Genomic DNA, 17,327 nt, shown 5'->3' with positions numbered 1-17,327 from the left:
AGGTTTTGGCAACTCCTTACTCATCTGACTCATCCTGAAGTTACAGCCAAATGGAATATAGTCTTTGCAGATGATGCTGTTTAGTCATATCTCCTTTATTGACTTCAAGTTTAGGTTCCCAGAGCATGTCTGAGCATTCTTCAAGTAATCTCTACATGCGTTGTGGAGCTCAAACTCATGACCCCGAGATCAAGTGTTGTGTGCTCCATCGTTTGATCCAGCCAGCCGAGTGCCCCTGAACATTCTTAATACTCATGACAGCTAGTATTTATTGAGAGCCCACCATGTTCCAGGCACTGGATGCTTGACATGCATCATGTCAACCGGCTTATGAGGTTGCTACTGTGATTATCTGCTTGTACATATGAAGAAACCAAAGGCGGGGGAGGCTACATAACTTAACTTGCTAGATTCAAATCAACACCCTGAGCCACTATAACACGCTGGCTCCCAAAGATGGAAACATTTGACTACATTAAAAAAAAAAAAAACCTTTAAAAATGCTTAAAAACTAAATAATAAAATGGACATGTAACTGTCAAATGGAGAAAAAGAGTTGCAAAGTAAGACAAGTGCTTAATATGGAAAGAGTTCTTACAAACTAATAAGAGGACACAATAAAAAAATGGACAAAGGTTCCTGTGGTCAGCTAAGTCTGGGGAATTCAGCACATCTTTCACATTCTTTTCCCCCAACAGTGTATCTAAGCAAATTCATGACTCTTAAGTTCCACACTAAAAACTTACTTTAGAAAGGGGAATCCTCTTACACTGTTGGTGGGAATGCAAGCTGGTACAGCTACTCTGGAAAACAGTATGGAGGTTCCTAAAAAGTTGAAAATAGAGCTATCCTATGACCCAGGAACTACACTACAAGGTATTTACTCCAAAGATATAAATGTAGTGATTTGAAGGGGCACTTGTCTCCTAATGTTTGTAGCAGCAATGTCCACAATAGCCAAACTATGGAAAGAGCCCAAATGTCCATTGACAGATGAATGGATAAAGAAGATATGGTATATATATATACAATGGAATACAGGGAAAAAAAAAAGAGATCTTGCCATTTCAAAGACATGGATGGAACTAGAGGGTATTATGCTAAGTGAAATAAGTCAATCAGAGAAAGACAATTACCATATGATCTTATTCCTTTGTGGAATTTAAAAAAACAAAACAGAAGATCATAGGAGAAGGGAGGGGAAAATAAAACAAGATGAAATCAGAGAGAGAGACAAACTATAGGAGACTCTAAATCATAGGAAACAAACTGAGGGTTGCTGTGGGGGGGGTAACAGGGGGATGGGGATTAAGGAGGGCATGTGATATAATGAGCACTTGGTGTTATATAAGACTGATGAATCACTGAGCTCTACCTCAGAAACTAATAATACCCTATATATTAATTACATGAATGTAAATAAAAAATAAAAAAGATATTAAAAAGAATAAAATAAAAACTTACACAGCATTTTCCAAACCTATTTGAACAACATAGGCTTTAGCATCTGAATAATTACAATGCTTTGAACAGACTTTGAAGCCTGTTGAACTCTATAATAACCACTGCTTCCTCTGGTTTCTGGACTGGTAAGAGTTTCAACAAAGGAAATGAAATTAGTTTTGTCCCTGGTTTCTCAACCTAGACACTATTGACATTTTGGGCTGTGTAATTCTTTGTTGTGGGATTGGCTCAGGCACTGTGGGCTGTTCCCAGCAGCATCCCTGGTCTCCACTCAGTAGATACAAGATGCCAGTAGGACCAACCTCACCCCCAGTTGTGATAACCAAAATTGCCCCGTGGAGGCAGAATTCTCCTCCTCCCATGAGAACCATTGCTCTAGCCTGACTGATTTCTAAGCAACCCATGATCCTTCACATGATCACCTCTTACCTAAGTGCCCCCAAACTACATAGTGTCTCACTATATTTTGATTTCTGTGTCTTGTGACAGCCTCTATTCTTTGTTAAGAGAGTATCAGCCCATCTCTTTGGCTCTTTGGATCTTTCTTGTTTGCTAGAACTCCTTCTACCTCAAGGCACAGCAAACCATGCACAGTTCCCCAGACATGGAACTTCTTTCCACTCTCCTATCCTCTAGGTGGAATTAAGCTCTTTTCTTCAATCCCCATACTCACTGCACACCCTCCTATTAGACCCGTGACACACATTATACCTATTTACGTGCCTGTCTCCTCAATTCCTTGACAGCAGAAACTGGGTCCTATTTATCTTCTGGTTCTCAGCACCACGTAGGCACTATTCAATATATACAAACACAGGAGCAAAATATAATTGATGATGGCAGCGGGGACCTAGGTAGATTTCTACCAACACTGAGTCCATTGGCAACCTCTTCACCAGTTTCCTCCTAGGAATGTTCTCTTTGCTGGTCTCCAGAAGGACCATCTTCCCTCTTGAGAGAAGTAGAAGTACCATGGAAGGTACCAATTTTGTTTTTCTCCCTCTCAGACATGAATATGACATCACCTGCTCAGTTGGCATGCCCAGGCCATTCCCGATAGTTTTCTCATTGCCTACTGAAGGAGAAGAGCCTTTTCCCCTTGATGTCAGTATTTCTGCAAACCTCAGTTTATTCTAGTCAGTGACACTTTTTATCTTTGGATATGTGTCCTCCTTTCCATGGAGGAGTCCCTGTTGGGCCAGAGTTTCTCAGAGCACCCCCTCCTCTGAGCATTGCTTCAGTCTCTCTAAGTATCTCCTGTCTGGGATCATTTGAAGCTTGAGATACAGAATTTAATTCTTGGGAACACTTTACCAGAGTTGTCCAAGATGGTGGCAGTGGGTGGAAAGGAAAGGATGGGTTTGAGCAACGTTGACAAAGGCAAGTGAAAAGACCTGACAACCTATTAGACATAGAGTGGGGAGCCGACTCCCAGATTTTTGCTTTGAGACAATGGAGGGACTGAAGGTTCCTGCTGCAGAGACAGCCACAGGAGGAGGTGGAGGAGGAGGAAGGCAAGGAGGGGGAGAAGGCTCTCTGGGACTGTTAGAGTCTGAGGTTTCCATGGAAGACCAGCGGGACATGTAGAGGAGGGAACTGGATTTAAGAGCTGAGGCTCTGGATGAGAAATCCAACCTGGGGACTATTGGCACGCAGGTGACTTTAGGAGCTGAGAGTGCAGGTACGTGCACGTTAAAGATGGTGCAGCAAGAAAACAACACGAAGGAGACTGTGAAGAACTGGTAGAGACAGGAAAGCCAGGAGAGGAGCATGAGTTAAAGGCCACTGGAGAAGGAGTTTTGGGCGGAAGGGAAAACCAGCAGCTTTAAGAGATACAGGAAGGTCAGCTCCCATGAGGACGGTAAAGTGCCTGCTCATTCAGCAGCAGAGAGTCACTGAGGACTAAGGCAAGGGCAGTGCCAGAGCCCAGGGGCAGAGGTGCAGGAGGGCTTGCGGGGAGGGGCCGCAGGGACACAGACACAGCAATATGTCTAAAGAGGGGGCCCCTCATCCATCCGTTTACCCAACAAGCCGAGGGGCTACTGGCCCCCAGGGATATGGCAGTGGGCAAATAGGTAAGAGCCCTGCCCTCACGGTGTGTCCTTTCAGGAAGATGAAGTATTTTAAAGGAAGGATTTCTTTTAAAGATGGTTTTTAGAATCATCACCCTTTGACAGAGAAGGTCAAGAGAGGTCAGATGGCAACTTGTTCAAGTTCACATGAATGTCAGAGCTGTGGGTCGTGCCCTGACCCGTCTGGCCCTTTGCTGCCTGAAGGGGATGAAGTTTAGGTGGGAACAGATGACATAGAAGGTATTAGAGGGTGGGGAAGAATAAAGGTGCCAGGTGCAGGCTTATTTATGAGGGGGCTGGGCCTACTCAGATCAAGGTTTCTATTTATTTGAGCCAGAGGTTTGAGAGGAGGCCTGTGGTGGCCCCCATGTTTCCCCACACTCCCACCCCTCTTTTTTAGGAGTAAATCTCCCTTTCCTGTGGACATCCTGGTTCACACGGTTCGACTGGCTGTACTCATCTTCACATGCGCTGGTTAGCGGATGGGCCCAGGAATCCGAGCAAGGCTGACCAGCCTTCCACTGTGGGGTTAATATAAAGATGCTGGTCTTTCTTCCTCTGTGACAGTGAGCTTGGGGACCAGGGTAGGTCCCCAAGCCATCTTGACTATCTGAAGAAAACACCAGGCAGAGATAAACAAGGTCAAGAAATACAGGAGACCGAGCTCTGATAGCATTGCTTGGCCTCCTGAAGCCAGCTCTGCGCAGACCTATCAAGAACTCTCCTAGACTTCCCGGTGGCTGGAACCAATGGATTCTCTTTCGCTTCCTGATTTGAGTCACGTTTCCACACTTGCAGCTGAAAGGACCTGACCAATTATGACAAATATGTCAGCTGTGACTGTGTAACATATATGATTTACTCTTGCAGAAGCTAACTGACTCCAGGGCCTTCCTCCACAGAGCCTTATGTGTTCACCTTCTTCTAGGTCCTGGCCCCGCAGGTGTGGCGGGGACGTGAGTAAGACTGGAGTTTAGAGAGCCACCATGGAAATGAGGATGGGAACAAAAGAATCAGCATCTAGAAAATGATTTACATTCGTTGCTCTGAATCCACAATCATAGGAAACAATTAGCTAGCAACTCCAGGCAGGGTTCAGTGGGTACAGACTGAGCTAGAGAGACACTCATGGTACAGGAGCTTGGCGGGGGGGGTGGCCAGGGGGGGGGGGGGGCAGGGTGCATCCTGCATCCTGGGCTCCTCCAACACTGTTCTGGGCCATGGAGCCAAGGTGGGGCTGGCAGGGGACAGAGGGAGAGGGGAACAAGCAGGCTGGGGAGGCTGCATGGGTATGAATGTGGGTCTAAAAGCTGCTTCTCATACCTTTCCCATTCCGGCATGGGCGTGTCCCAGCTTGACCACCACAGGGAAGTGGGGCGCTGTGAGCTGTAAGAGACAAGAGGAAATCACTCATTAGCATCCCAGAGTATTGCCACCGAGAGACACTGGGCTCCGCCTGTTCTGTAGAAGATTCAGTCATCTGCTATTACCCAGAATCCCCACAAGAACGCTTTGACAGATGGTCATCCTGCTGCAGCTCCAATGCACGAAATGCCAGAGATCTGGGCTTCCAAAAGAAGCCCTGAGCACTTAAAAGCAGCCTGCCTGGGGCACCCACCGAGAGATTGCAGGAAGGAACAAAGCGACTGGTTTCGGATCCTGGCTTCACCACTTGTGCAACCTTAGGCGAGTTTTACATGATCTGTGGCTCAATTTGCTCACCTGTAACATGGGGACGATGAGTGTCCATCCCACAGGATTGCTGCGAGGATCAAATAAATTATTACATGTGAAGCCTTTACGTTTTAAGTACCCAATGAACCACAGCTTCGTGACTCCCACCATGGTTCTGCCTTACATCATCCCTCAAAAACCTTCATGTATCTTGAAACACACTCCCTCCCCCCAAGCCCTCTCCAGGCCACCCTATGAAGTTTCTTAACAGTGGCGCAGACATGTATTGGCTGCACCCTTTTGGGCACTGTTCTGGGCAATCGCTGTGTATCATCTCCCTTCGAGAGCCATGCTACTTGTCTCGCTGTTCCCTTTAGTGTCCTTAGCTCCAGGAACATAGCTTGGCCCAGAGAAGGTGCTTGGTAAGGAGTCTGTGCTTCATTCAACCAGTCCTCTCAGCAAGACCTAGGAGGCATGCATGCTTCTCTTTAGAGGAGGAGAGGGGCTCAAAAGATTAGGTGCTTACTCAGGACCATGGTCACTCAGCTGGGAAGTAAGGGCACCAGGTTCAAACTTAGGCTATGCATTTCCTCCCTTAACTGTTCATATGTTGTTTGAGATGAGTTTGCTTGGTGTCTACAAGTCTACTTGGAGGTGCTTGAGGGTAAAAGTTTTCCCTTCTAATTATTTAGTAGTAACTTCAGTCCCCTTACTTGGATCTACCTGACCATGGGTAATCATGTTCCACTCTCTGGGCCATCTGTCCTTGGTCCTGGGTTGTCCCTGACAGTGCTGTCTGTACTGACTCTCTGGCTGCCTTGAGAGGAAGAAACTGGCTCTTCTCTCTTGGTGCCCAGAGTCTAGTCTGACATGGAGGTGCTGCTGTAGGTGCTTTGAAGGGTCTGCTGTGGGTCACAGAGTCATTCGATGGGCCTCATCTCATTGTACCCATGCAATGGCTCCATGAGGTAAGCAGGGAAGGTTTTTAATCACCATTTCACAAATAGGAACTCTGAGACTCAAGGTGGGTGCTGGGAATGGGTGGAACTGGGGCTTAAAGGTGGGCCTGTCAGACTCCAAGCCTGATGTGAAAGGTTTTCACTAAGATCTAGCTCAGGGCTTCCTGTAGTAGATGTTGAATAAAAAATTTTTCCCCTTTTTGATGCTGATTTTTTAAAAAAGATTTATTTATCTGAGAGAAACAGAGAGAGAGAGAGAGAGAGAGAGAGAGAGAGCATGAGCACACAAGTGGGGGAGAGAAACAGAGGGAGAGACCCTTCAAACAGAGGCTCTGCTGAGTGCAGAGACTGACATGGGGCTCGATCCCATGACCCATGAGCTCATGACCAGAGCCAAAACCCAGAGTCAGATGCTCAAATGACTCAGTCACCCAGGCACCCCCAGGCTATAATTTATCATGTCTTGGTGCTTAGAGAGAACAAATGCATCTTTTAAAAAAGGCCAATATTTGATTTTGATTTCAAAAGCAGTATGTACTCACTATGTAAAAATTTTGGAAAATGTAATGAAGTATTATATTGTTATTATACAGAAGACAATAAAGATCATCCTCAGACTTTCAACAGATGTATTATCTGTTGGTTTTTTTTTTTAACATTTTATTTTACCTTTTTGGTAAATTTTATTTTTTCAGTGTTCTAAGATTTATTGCTTATGCAACACACCTAGTGCTCCATGCAATACGTGCCCTCCTTAATACTCACCACCAGGCTTACCTATTCCCCCTACACCCCTCCCTTCCAAAATGGTCTTCTTTTTTAAAAATCCACATTTTTTTTTCTTCCCATTTGTTCTACCTTGGGAGTATACTGAATATCCACTTCTGCTTCCTGCTCTTTCCACTTACTGTTCTGTGCTAAGCATATTCCTGGTAGTGATTACTTGTCCATTTAATAGTTATTACAAAATATTTCACATATGAAAAAGACTTAAAGAGCATTATCATGGCCATCACCCCACTTAAGAAATAAGCCACTGCCCACATAGATGAGATCCCTGATAGACTTTCTGACTGCACTCTCTTCTCTCCCACCCAGAGGTAATCATCATGATATAATTTTATTTATGAGATGTTTATTATTGCCTCACACTTATTCATATTTTAAGTATTATTAACATATTTTAACTATATGATTCTCAAACAATATACAGTACACATGTTTAAACTTTATGTAGTGGTATCGAAACAAACTATTTTTGATGATCTTTTTAAGCACATTATATTTGTGAGATTCATGCATGCTCCTCTATACGGCTCCTCTATGTGGATTAGATTTTTACAGCTACATAGTATTTTAGTATATGAACACATTACCATTTGTCTACTTCCTGCTGATACACATTTAGGTGATTTCTATTTTTCCAATAAATGATACTAGTGCATCCCCCCTGCATGTGCAGGGGAGTTTCTCCAGGGCACATGCACAGGAGCAGAATTGCTAGGGCTAAGCAACGCTCTTCTCAGTTTTGCCAGGTATTGCCAAATTTGCTCTCCAAAGTAGTTATACCGACTTACGCTCTCACAGGCAGGGAAAGAGCCCCCAACACCTGAGGTTGAAAGAATTAAATTTTACCAACCCAAGGGATGTGAAGTGGAATGAATGGGTGCACTTTCACCAAGTGGCTTTCATTCCCCAGAAGAGTTGTCATACCCAGCCATTCATTAACAGACTCCGGACACCACCAGCCATCCAAGAACTGCCCAGGTCACTTCTGGGGCTTTATCTCTATCTCATTTCAAGCTGGAGCATGTGGGATGGGGGAATGGGTGTGCTCTGTCTTCCCCTCCACTTCTTCTGGTCTCATTTTCTTCCCTCATGCTGATGGGTACTGGAAAGAATGTGGGTGTTGGAGTTAAACTTATTCTCTAATCTGGGGCTAGATATCTAACCTTTTTAAAACTTAGTTCTTGGATCTGCAAAATGGGAATGATATTGCCTAGCTTACTTGATGATTGTGGGAAGAAGAAATGAAATAAGGAATGTCATACTGCTTAGCACTCAGGGGAGGTTCAAACTCAAAGTGTAAAGTAGGGCTGAGGGGAGGAAGGAGCTGACACTAGTTCATGGTAGTAAGGACAGAGGTGAAGAAAGGCTAGATGAAGGAGGAAGGAGAGCAGAGGTTGCTGCTTGGCAGTATGTGATAGTATGGCAGGGGGTGAAATGAAGTCCAACAAGGGAAATCTAAAGGAACTTAGCAATCATCTTGTCTAGACCCCATGTTTCCATGTGGTGGGAAGTAAAATTTCTAGGAATGCTCCCCAAGGTGTCCCACTCTAATCTCTGGAGGCCACAAATGTGATGAGATTGTTATACAAAGCCATATAAGGATTGTTTTATGTTATATGGCTCATGTGACCCTAAAATATGGATATATCTGGGAGGATCTAATCAAATCACATGAGACCCTAGGAGTGGAGTACCATCTCAGGCTGGTGGCAAAAGGGGGAAGCAGAGAGTCAAAGCAGGAGAGGGATTCAGCACACTATTCCTGCTTTGAGATGGGGGTACTTGAGAAGAAATGGGGGTAGCCTCCCAGAACCAAAGGTGGAGCCTGTCTGATAGCCAACAAGGAAATGGGGGCCCTAGGTGTACCTCATTGTAAAGAACTGAATTCTGTCCTGACAGGAATGAGCTTGGAAGGGGATCTTGAGCTCCTGAGGAAAACACAATGTGCTGGCACTTTGATTTCAGCTTTATGAGACCCTAAGCAGAGCACCTTGACATGCCAGCTTGGACTTCTAATCTACAGATTTGTGGGATAATAAAGAGGTGTTCTTTTTGACAGCTTAGTTTGTTAGAGCAGCAACAGGAAACTAATACATGTGTGTGTCCTCCTAGAAACTGAAGCCCAAAGAGTAAAAGCGATTGTTTTCATGCCCCACAATAGCAGAATGAGAAGTCAAGCCCATAAGTTTTAGGACACCTGGTTGACTCAGTCAGTTAAGTGTCTGACTCTTGATTTCAGTCCAGGTCATGGTCTCAGGGTTATGAGATTGGGCCCTGCACTGGGTTCTGTACTTGGCGAGTTTTCTGCTTGAGATTCTCTCTTCCTTTCCTCAGCCCGTACCATCTCTAAAATAAATAAAGAAAGAAATAAAATCTTAAAATAAAAAAGAAGTCAAGGCCATGAGTTTTGACTCTCAATCAAGCACTCTGTCTACCAAGGCACACTTCCCTGGGGACCACATGTGTATCTAGGGCACAATAAATTCTTCTAATTATAATGATTCATACAATAATATTGAATCAAATGAATTCACTGGAGTGAGAAGTAGGTGGCTGACACTGTGTTTTATGCTATGCAGGACACAGGAGACAGAGCCAAAATTTCTTGTTTTAGAGAGGTAGACTTCATGCCCAGTGTGGTCTAGTGCAGGGCAACTCACAATCCTAAGATCAAGACTTGAGCTGATAGCAAAAGTTGGACACATCACCTGACACATGGACTGAGACACATAGGCACCCTGGGAATAGCATTCTTTTTAGAACTGGATGGGAAGGCTCTAGGCTGGTGTTGGAGAGAAGAAAGAGGCAATTTGGGGCCAGGTTGCTGGGGGCTTTCAAAGCTGAAGGCAAGAGTCTAGATCTCTTGGATGGGCAGTGGGGAAATAGTTCAGATCTGGAAAAGGAGAGTGACCTGCTTGCTGTAGGAGACATAGATTGTATTTGCAGACACTAACAAGCCATAGACCAATTTGGAATTGATTACAACTAAACCAAGTACCACTGGTTGGGCCGGGGCTGGCCTGGGGATGGTGGAGAAAGAGGAGATACTCCCGAGTTTTTCTTTTTTCTCTTTTTTTAAAGTGATGCTTTAAAAAATTGAAATAATAGTGTTCAAATGAGCATAGAAACCCAAGATGAGGAATCTCCACAACCTCATCATCTAATCAAGTCAGTGTTTGTATTGGTCCATATTACTTTATAATCCCCATTTATATGTCCAGTTAAAAAATGGAATGTTCTGCAATAATCTTAGAGGTAGAATTTGACATCTATCTTCTCATTTAACATTATACCCTAAGTTTTTCCCTCCTATTTTGCCATGGTCTTTTTAATTTTTCTTAGATTCCCTTCCCCACTCCATTGGGTTGGGGATCTCACCTGCCTGGCGTGTCTAGTGCATACTCCTGCCCATTGCTTTTTATCCTTAATCTTTGCAAATATATATATGGTTGAGGTTGCTCTTTGTTTTTTCTAAAATGGTTCTTCTCACTGAATATCAGGCCATGTACACTTCTTCTCCCACCTCAGTAGGTATATCCTTAATCCAATAGTTTTAAAGTTTCACAATATTCCACAGGACACGGGTGCTGTAATTCTTTGGTCGTTTACCTATTAATAGACATTTGTGTAACATTCTGTCTGTCTGTCTCTCTTTCTCTCTGCTACTACAAACAAGACTACCAAATATCTTTGTGCAGGTATCCTTACAAACAAGTGTCCTAATTGCAAGGACCTATTTAGCCAGAGGCTTCCATCAAGGTTAAAACAATAACATAGTTTAACCCTTAAACAGTCCCTGCTCCCCTTCCCCCAGGGGACTTACTTAAAAACAAGTCCCAGAAACCAGCCCCAGGTAACAAAGCTCAAATACAAGGGTGGGTCAGGGCAGGTGGAAACATAGGATCAGTGGGGGGATGCATACTGTCTCCCTAATCACCAAGGAGTATGGGCCCTGCCCTCTGGGCACCTTTTGGGTGCCAATCCTAACCAAGGTGTGATAGGCTAGTTCAAATGTCTACTAGGGTAAATTGTAATTCAATTGGTCACCTAGCATCACTGTGGGGTTTCCTCTGTGTGTTACAGTTTCATTGGCCACCTGTGCGTGGCCAGGCCCAACCGCATGGCCTTTGCCCTTAAAAGCTAGTCTGTGAAACAGAAAAGGATCTCCCTCTCTGTAAGAGGTGCCGCCCTGGCACCTGATTCTTGATGCTTGGCGCGAAATAAAGCTTTGCTTGACCTTCTTTTTATATCAGTCTTGCTCCTTTAATCACAGACCCATTTTGGGGGACATAACGCTACTTCCTAGAAGGCAGGCCAAGAACTTTTCAAGGGGAAAATTGCCAGAATTTGAAGACATTCTGGTAGGTTTCTCAAGGGGTTTCTAAGGGCTCAGGAAATGAAAGTGGGTGCAGCCCGCCATACAATCTCCCAGGCTAATGACAATGGCATTTCTGGAGTGTCTTATAATAGCCAGGAATGGTACTGGGCACTCTACATATGATAGCACCTTTCTTTCCCCATGAGACAAGTAAGAGATCAGAGACAAGCCATTTTCCCAAGGTCAGGCAGGTGAGGAATGGTGGAGCTTCTCTCCCCTTTCAAGCTCTTTCCCTTCCCTAGCTGTTCAGCTGTGTTCCAAGGGCCAGTCCCATTTCCACTCATTTGCAACAGGCCAGCCCCTCCCCTAACACAGGTCATGGAGGACAAAAAACATCTTGTCGGCTATTTTCTCTCTTCTCTTCCCAACAATAGCTTTATTTAGTCCCCTTGGGGATGGGAGGCCGCACCAGCCTCTGGCAGGCTCCTTGTCCCTGCTCACATGCCCCCGGGGCCCCAGAGTTCAGCACTGCCCAATGGCGTGAGAGGCCTGACATCCTGTTAGAAGAGGCAGATCAATTTTTGAAACCAGAGATCCCCACCCTGATAAGGGCTCTATTCAGCAGTCTCCCAAGAAGCCAAAATAAGTAGGGGTGGCCCAGCCATCCTGCTGGCTGTTCTCTTGGGGGGGGGGGGGGGGGGGGGTGGAGTCAGAGCAGCGGGAGCCCAGATTAGTACTATAGCACTCTCTTCAAGCCATGGAATTAGAAAGCTGGGCTCTGAGGGGCCTTCTGCAGCTTCCCCCAGAAGGAGGCAATTCTCTCTGCATTCATGAGTCTCTGGAGATTTAAACACTTTCAGTGTCCAGTCCTGGCTAAGTATGGAGAAAACAAGGCCAGAAAGAGTCTGGAGGAGGAAAAAAGTCAAGGACTAAAGAAGCTTGGGAAGATTTCAGTGAGGAGCTAGGTGTCCATTTCATGCCTATAAGCCTCCACCTGATCTAGTTCTTGCTTCTTCTGTTTTGTTTTTGTGTTTCCCTCCTACCCACCCCAACCTCTGCCTACTAGTTATGTATTAACCCACAGGACTTTCAGTTTTTTACTCAATGGGCCACACTCCCTCTAGCCACAGGGCCTTTGCACATGTTGATCTCTTTCTCTGAAAGACTCTGCCTAATGATCAATAATATAATATTAATTCAAATCAATTCAGTGGACACTAGTTGAGTGAGAACCATGTGGCTGGCAAGTACTGTGCAGGGCACGTATTAGATTGAGACAAGGCCAATCCCTTCTCATGTTTGGCGTCTCAGTTGAAATGCTCTGTCTCCAGAGAGTTTTCCCCTGGCCACTGGTCTAAAGTGGGTGTTTCTTATTGTCTTCTCTATCACATTCTGAACTTGCCCTCCATAGTGCTAGGTACCAAGTGCAATTATATGTTCATTTCCTTTGTGTCCATCTCTCCACTCCCCTATAGGAGCTCGCACAAAAGAAGGTGCTTAGTTTGTTTGTTTGTTTAATATTAGTTTCAGAGGTAGAATTTTATGACTCATCAATTACATATAACACTGTGCTCAACACAAGACGTGCCCTCCTTAATGCCTGTCACCCCATTACCCCATCCCCCATTCACCTCCCCTCCAACAACTCTCAGTTTGTTTCCTAGAGTTAAGAGTCTCTTTTGGTTTATTTACCACTGTATCTCCAGGCTCCACACGAGGACTGGATATAGTAGACGCTGTGCATGGTAGTATATTGTTGGATGGGTGTTAGAGAAAGCCTCCCCTGGCAGGGAGAGGTATCATGTGCTAACAAGTAGAATCAGAAAGGATTTGGGGACAAGCTGTTGATAAGGCTGGTTTGTGCAGATGCTTGCTGGGGAAGCAGTGTGAACTAGGGTAGGAATATGGGGAGTGGCAAGCTTGGGGGTTGCTTGCATCAGAGGTAGGAGTTCGGGATGCACTCTGTGGGCACTGGGCAGCCATTGAGGGTTTGTGTGCAGAGGATAGTCATATACAAACCAGGTTTAGGAAGACCCTTCTGAAGGCTGCAGTAACAGCAGCTCCCCTTTCTAGAACACTTACAGTGTGGCTGGCATGGTGCTAAGCCCTTTAACTATATCACCTCACCTAAATCTCTTGATACTTCTATGAGATAGCTCCTATTTTTACCCGTGTTTTACAAACAAGGAAATGAAGGCCAACAGAAGTGAAGTTTCTTGCCTCAGTAAGAAAGTGGGGGAGCTAGGATTTGGCCAGAGCTCAGTGCCCTGCTTCCCACACGGTACTACTTCTAGATAATCATTCATTGCACCATCAGGTGCTTCCCCTGTGCCCAGAAACAGGGTCCACTCATTTGATTTGCTTGGGCAGGTGGGTGGAGGCCAGCAGACTCATTAGGACAAGGCCAGCTACTCTAATAATCATGCAGTTCAGGGAATGGTAGGAGTAGCACGAGCTTTGGAGCCGGAGGGACCCCCAAGTTTCACATCTAGTTCCAATACCTATGGTTATGAACCCTTGGGCAAATCATTGACTGCTCTGTGACTCAGTTTCCTCATCTGCCAAACAGGAAGATCCTTGAAGAATCAACGTTATCATAGATGTGAGTCACTAAATTCTCACTGCCAGTGAAGAGGCTAACACTGAGATAGGAGATGTATAAACTGGCATGTAGTAGGGCAGCAATCCACACTAGTTCCCATTCTATTCCCTTCACAGCTGGGATCCTGGGGACTCGGGTAGGGGGAACGTTAAATGCGGATAGACAGGACGCATTCAATTCTCAGATACAGGAAGGGGAGAAGAGAGGAGAAGGAAGCCTGATGTCCGTGTTGTGAGCAGGGAGCCTGATGAAGCCTTTGACAGAAATGGGGCAGCCCAGAAGCAGGGTTTGTTTTGGGCATTTAAAAAAGACTCATTCAGAAGAGAGAACAGAAATATCCCGGCAGCTGCTTGATAAACCTTAGCCTCGTTATGCAGTATCTGACAGAATCTCCTTGGAACGCAAGCTGCACACAAAGACACTCCTGTCTGGAGGGAGGAGAATGGATACAATGACCTTTGATAGCCCTTTCCAATTCTCTACTGCTGTGACAAATCCATAAATTCCCACCTAGATGACTGAAACAAGTTGAGACAACAGCTTATAGGGCTCTGTGTGACCAGGTCCCTGCCTTCTTTTCTACCCCCATCTCACCCATTTTCCCCCAATAGCCTCTCTATCCCAGACTCACTGGATTTCTTTCTGGCCCTGATACTCGCTTTGCTCCCTCCAGCCGCAGGGCCTTTGCACATGCTGTTTTCATTGTCCTGGAACACTGTCCCAGCTCCTCCCAGCCATGCTTCAGATCTCAGCTCTAAGGTTGCTTCTTCAAAAAGCTGGCTCTCAGCTCCCTACTTAGGTCATGGCCGGCTCACCTCTGTCTCTCTCCTAGCACTTCTGCCATTTTTAATTTGTCTTTGTGATTGCTGGATAAATGTCTAACTCCCTCACTGGACTATAAGCCTATAAAGAGCTGTGGATCTGTGTCTGTTGTTGCTTATCATTGAACCCTTGGGGCCTCTCCTGAATTATAAACCTGCCTCCTACACCCAGCCCTGAGGTAGTCTCACAGGCACCTCCAACTCAACATTTCCAAGAAACCTTATGAACCCCTCCAAAATGCTCTCTTCCTCCAATATCCTAACCTCAGTCACTGGGCCCTCCACCCACCCAAGTGCCCAAGATAGAGACCCTGACTGCCTTCTTCATTCTCGAAACTGCCCTAGACCCAAGGAGGGGCCCAGGAAATGTTTGCTGAGTGAGTTCCGTGGTTTCACCCCCCCCCCCCCCCCGCCAGCTTAACGCTCTCTGCCCTTGGAATCCCACCTCTGAACCCTCTGCATCACCTCCTCCTACATTTGGTGTGTCTTGGAAAAATACCGGTGGCATATTTAGAAAAATTAAACTAAACCTGCCCTACAAAAATACAAACATTCCTTTCTCTTACATTTCCTGTTTCCCTGAGAAACGGAATAGTCAAAAATAAACAAAGCGATAGGATGGCAATATTTGTCCGCAGATATGCTTTGCTGGTTCTCACCGTGAGGTTTATGGCACAGAACAGGCTCGGGCCGCCAGCCTGTCTCCCATGAGGATTCTCCTGAGTGCTGCTCATGGTTCAGACAACATCTCCCGTGAAACTGTGGATCGGGGACCATCTGAATTGACTCGAAGCGTCTAAGACTACTCTGAATCCCGTGGAGACTCTCCGCCATGGCATTTCCAACTGCCGGGGGTTTCCATGTCACTTTCTTCTGCTCACAGGCTGCTCAGTTCCATTTCCCGGTGGGAAAAACCCCTGTGACAAGTCCGATGAGCCCTGACATCGTTCCTCTTCTTAGCGACTTCAGAAGATAGTTCCAGAATAATCACACCACAGGAGTGTCTGCATTTCTTTGTTTCAGTTTATATCCACACTGTGATGTCTTAAGGTTAAAGATACATCTAAAGCTTTGCTTAAAGGTACACCTGTTGGTGTTGTCTAGAACAAGCACTGCTTACTTGGGGCTAGGAGCGAAGGGAGATAGCATTTTCTCTGGGTTGGGGAAGCCGATTCGTGGAACGCCACAGCATGAGAAAGAAGAGCAATGCAGGCTTTGAAGTCTGTTGCTGTCCCTTCCTACAGGTATACTCCAGGGACAAGTCTCCTAGCCTCTCAAGTCTTGGTTGCTTTTTCTGTAAATGGGCAGAGGCGCACCAGCAATTCAAGGGATTGTGAAGATTTGCGTTTGTATGTCAAATACATGCTCTGGAGAGCTGAATCCCAAGCTGAAATTCTTCCAGGATAATTTGAACCAGCGGATTCACATCCTAGGGCAAAACCCCCTGATTACCACCGGATGTAGTTACGAACATTTCTTTCAAAGTGTTCATCTCTGTACTATTTAATGTAAAAATTGCTTTGAAATGACTTAAAAATTATCATTAAGTTGACTGATGGATTGATCAGATATTCCTTACATAAAAAATGACTCTATGCATTATTTTCTAGTACAGAAATATACTTAGCCTCTGATGATGGCATACTGTCTGGTTTTTATCCTGTAAATCTTGCATAGCATTTCATTTAATACAGAGAGCTCTGACCCATTACAGCTGCAATGATAGTATCCAACTTTAAAAAATATTTTATTTATTTATTTCGGAAAGGGAGAGAGCTCAAGTGCACAAGTTGGTGGCAGTGGGGGGTGGGGGTGGTGGGAGAGGGAGAAGCAGACCCCCTGCTGAGCAGGGAGCCCACCATGGGGCTCAATCCCAGGAAGCAGAGTTTATGACCTGAGCCGAAGGCAGATGCTTAGCCCATTGAACCACTCAGGCTTCCTGACTTTTTTTTTTTTTTAAAGGTTTTATTTATTTATTTGACAGACAGAGATCACAAGTAGGCAGAGAGGCAGGCAGAGAGGGAGGAGGAAGCAGGCTCCCTGCGGAGCAGAGAGCCCGATGCGGGGCTTGATCCCAGGACCCTGGGATCATGACCCGAGCCGAAGGCAGAGGCTTAACCCACTGAGCCACCCAGGCGCCCCTTCCCAACTCTTTTTTAATAACAGCTTTATTGAGGTATAATTTCTATACCATAAAATTCACCTTTTTTAAAGACTTTTTTTTTTTATTTGACAGAGAGAGAGATCACAAGTAGGCAGAGAGGCAGGCAGAGAGAGAGGAAGGGAAGCAGGCCCCCTGCTGAGCAGAAAGCCCGATGTGGGACTCGATTCCAGGACCCTGAGATCGTGACCTGAGCCGAAGGCAGTGGCTTAACCCACTGAGCCACCCAGGCACCCTAAAATTCACCTTTTTATAGTAGAAATTCAGTGTAGGATAGTCACGGAGCTGTGCAAATATTATCACTATCATCTGACTCCAGAACATTCTCATCACTCAGGAAGAAATCCCATGTCCATTAGCAGTCACTCCCCAGTCACCCCTCCCTCTAGCCCCTGGCAGCCTATGCTCTACTTTCTGTCTCTATGAATTTGCATATCCTGGAAATGTCGTATAAATGGAATCATTCA

At 45.5% G+C, this 17,327-nt stretch overlaps 1 protein-coding gene across 2 annotated transcripts in view; it reads right to left on the bottom strand.

The window, feature by feature from the left end:
- Window positions 1–17,327, bottom strand: part of SYN3 (synapsin III) — a 453,479-nt gene that overhangs the window by 71,811 nt on the left and 364,341 nt on the right. For both annotated transcript variants that reach the window (XM_059402159.1, XM_059402161.1), the window contains exon 7: window positions 4,860–4,922. In XM_059402159.1, coding sequence (XP_059258142.1) covers window positions 4,860–4,922 — 63 coding nt within the window. The remainder of the gene's footprint in view (window positions 1–4,859; window positions 4,923–17,327) is intronic.

Source organism: Mustela nigripes, chromosome 6 (assembly GCF_022355385.1).
Source record: "Mustela nigripes isolate SB6536 chromosome 6, MUSNIG.SB6536, whole genome shotgun sequence".
NCBI classification, from domain to species: domain Eukaryota; kingdom Metazoa; phylum Chordata; class Mammalia; order Carnivora; family Mustelidae; genus Mustela; species Mustela nigripes.
The sequence above is the reverse complement of the archived record's forward strand: the minus strand, read 5'-3'. Positions and strand labels throughout refer to the sequence as shown.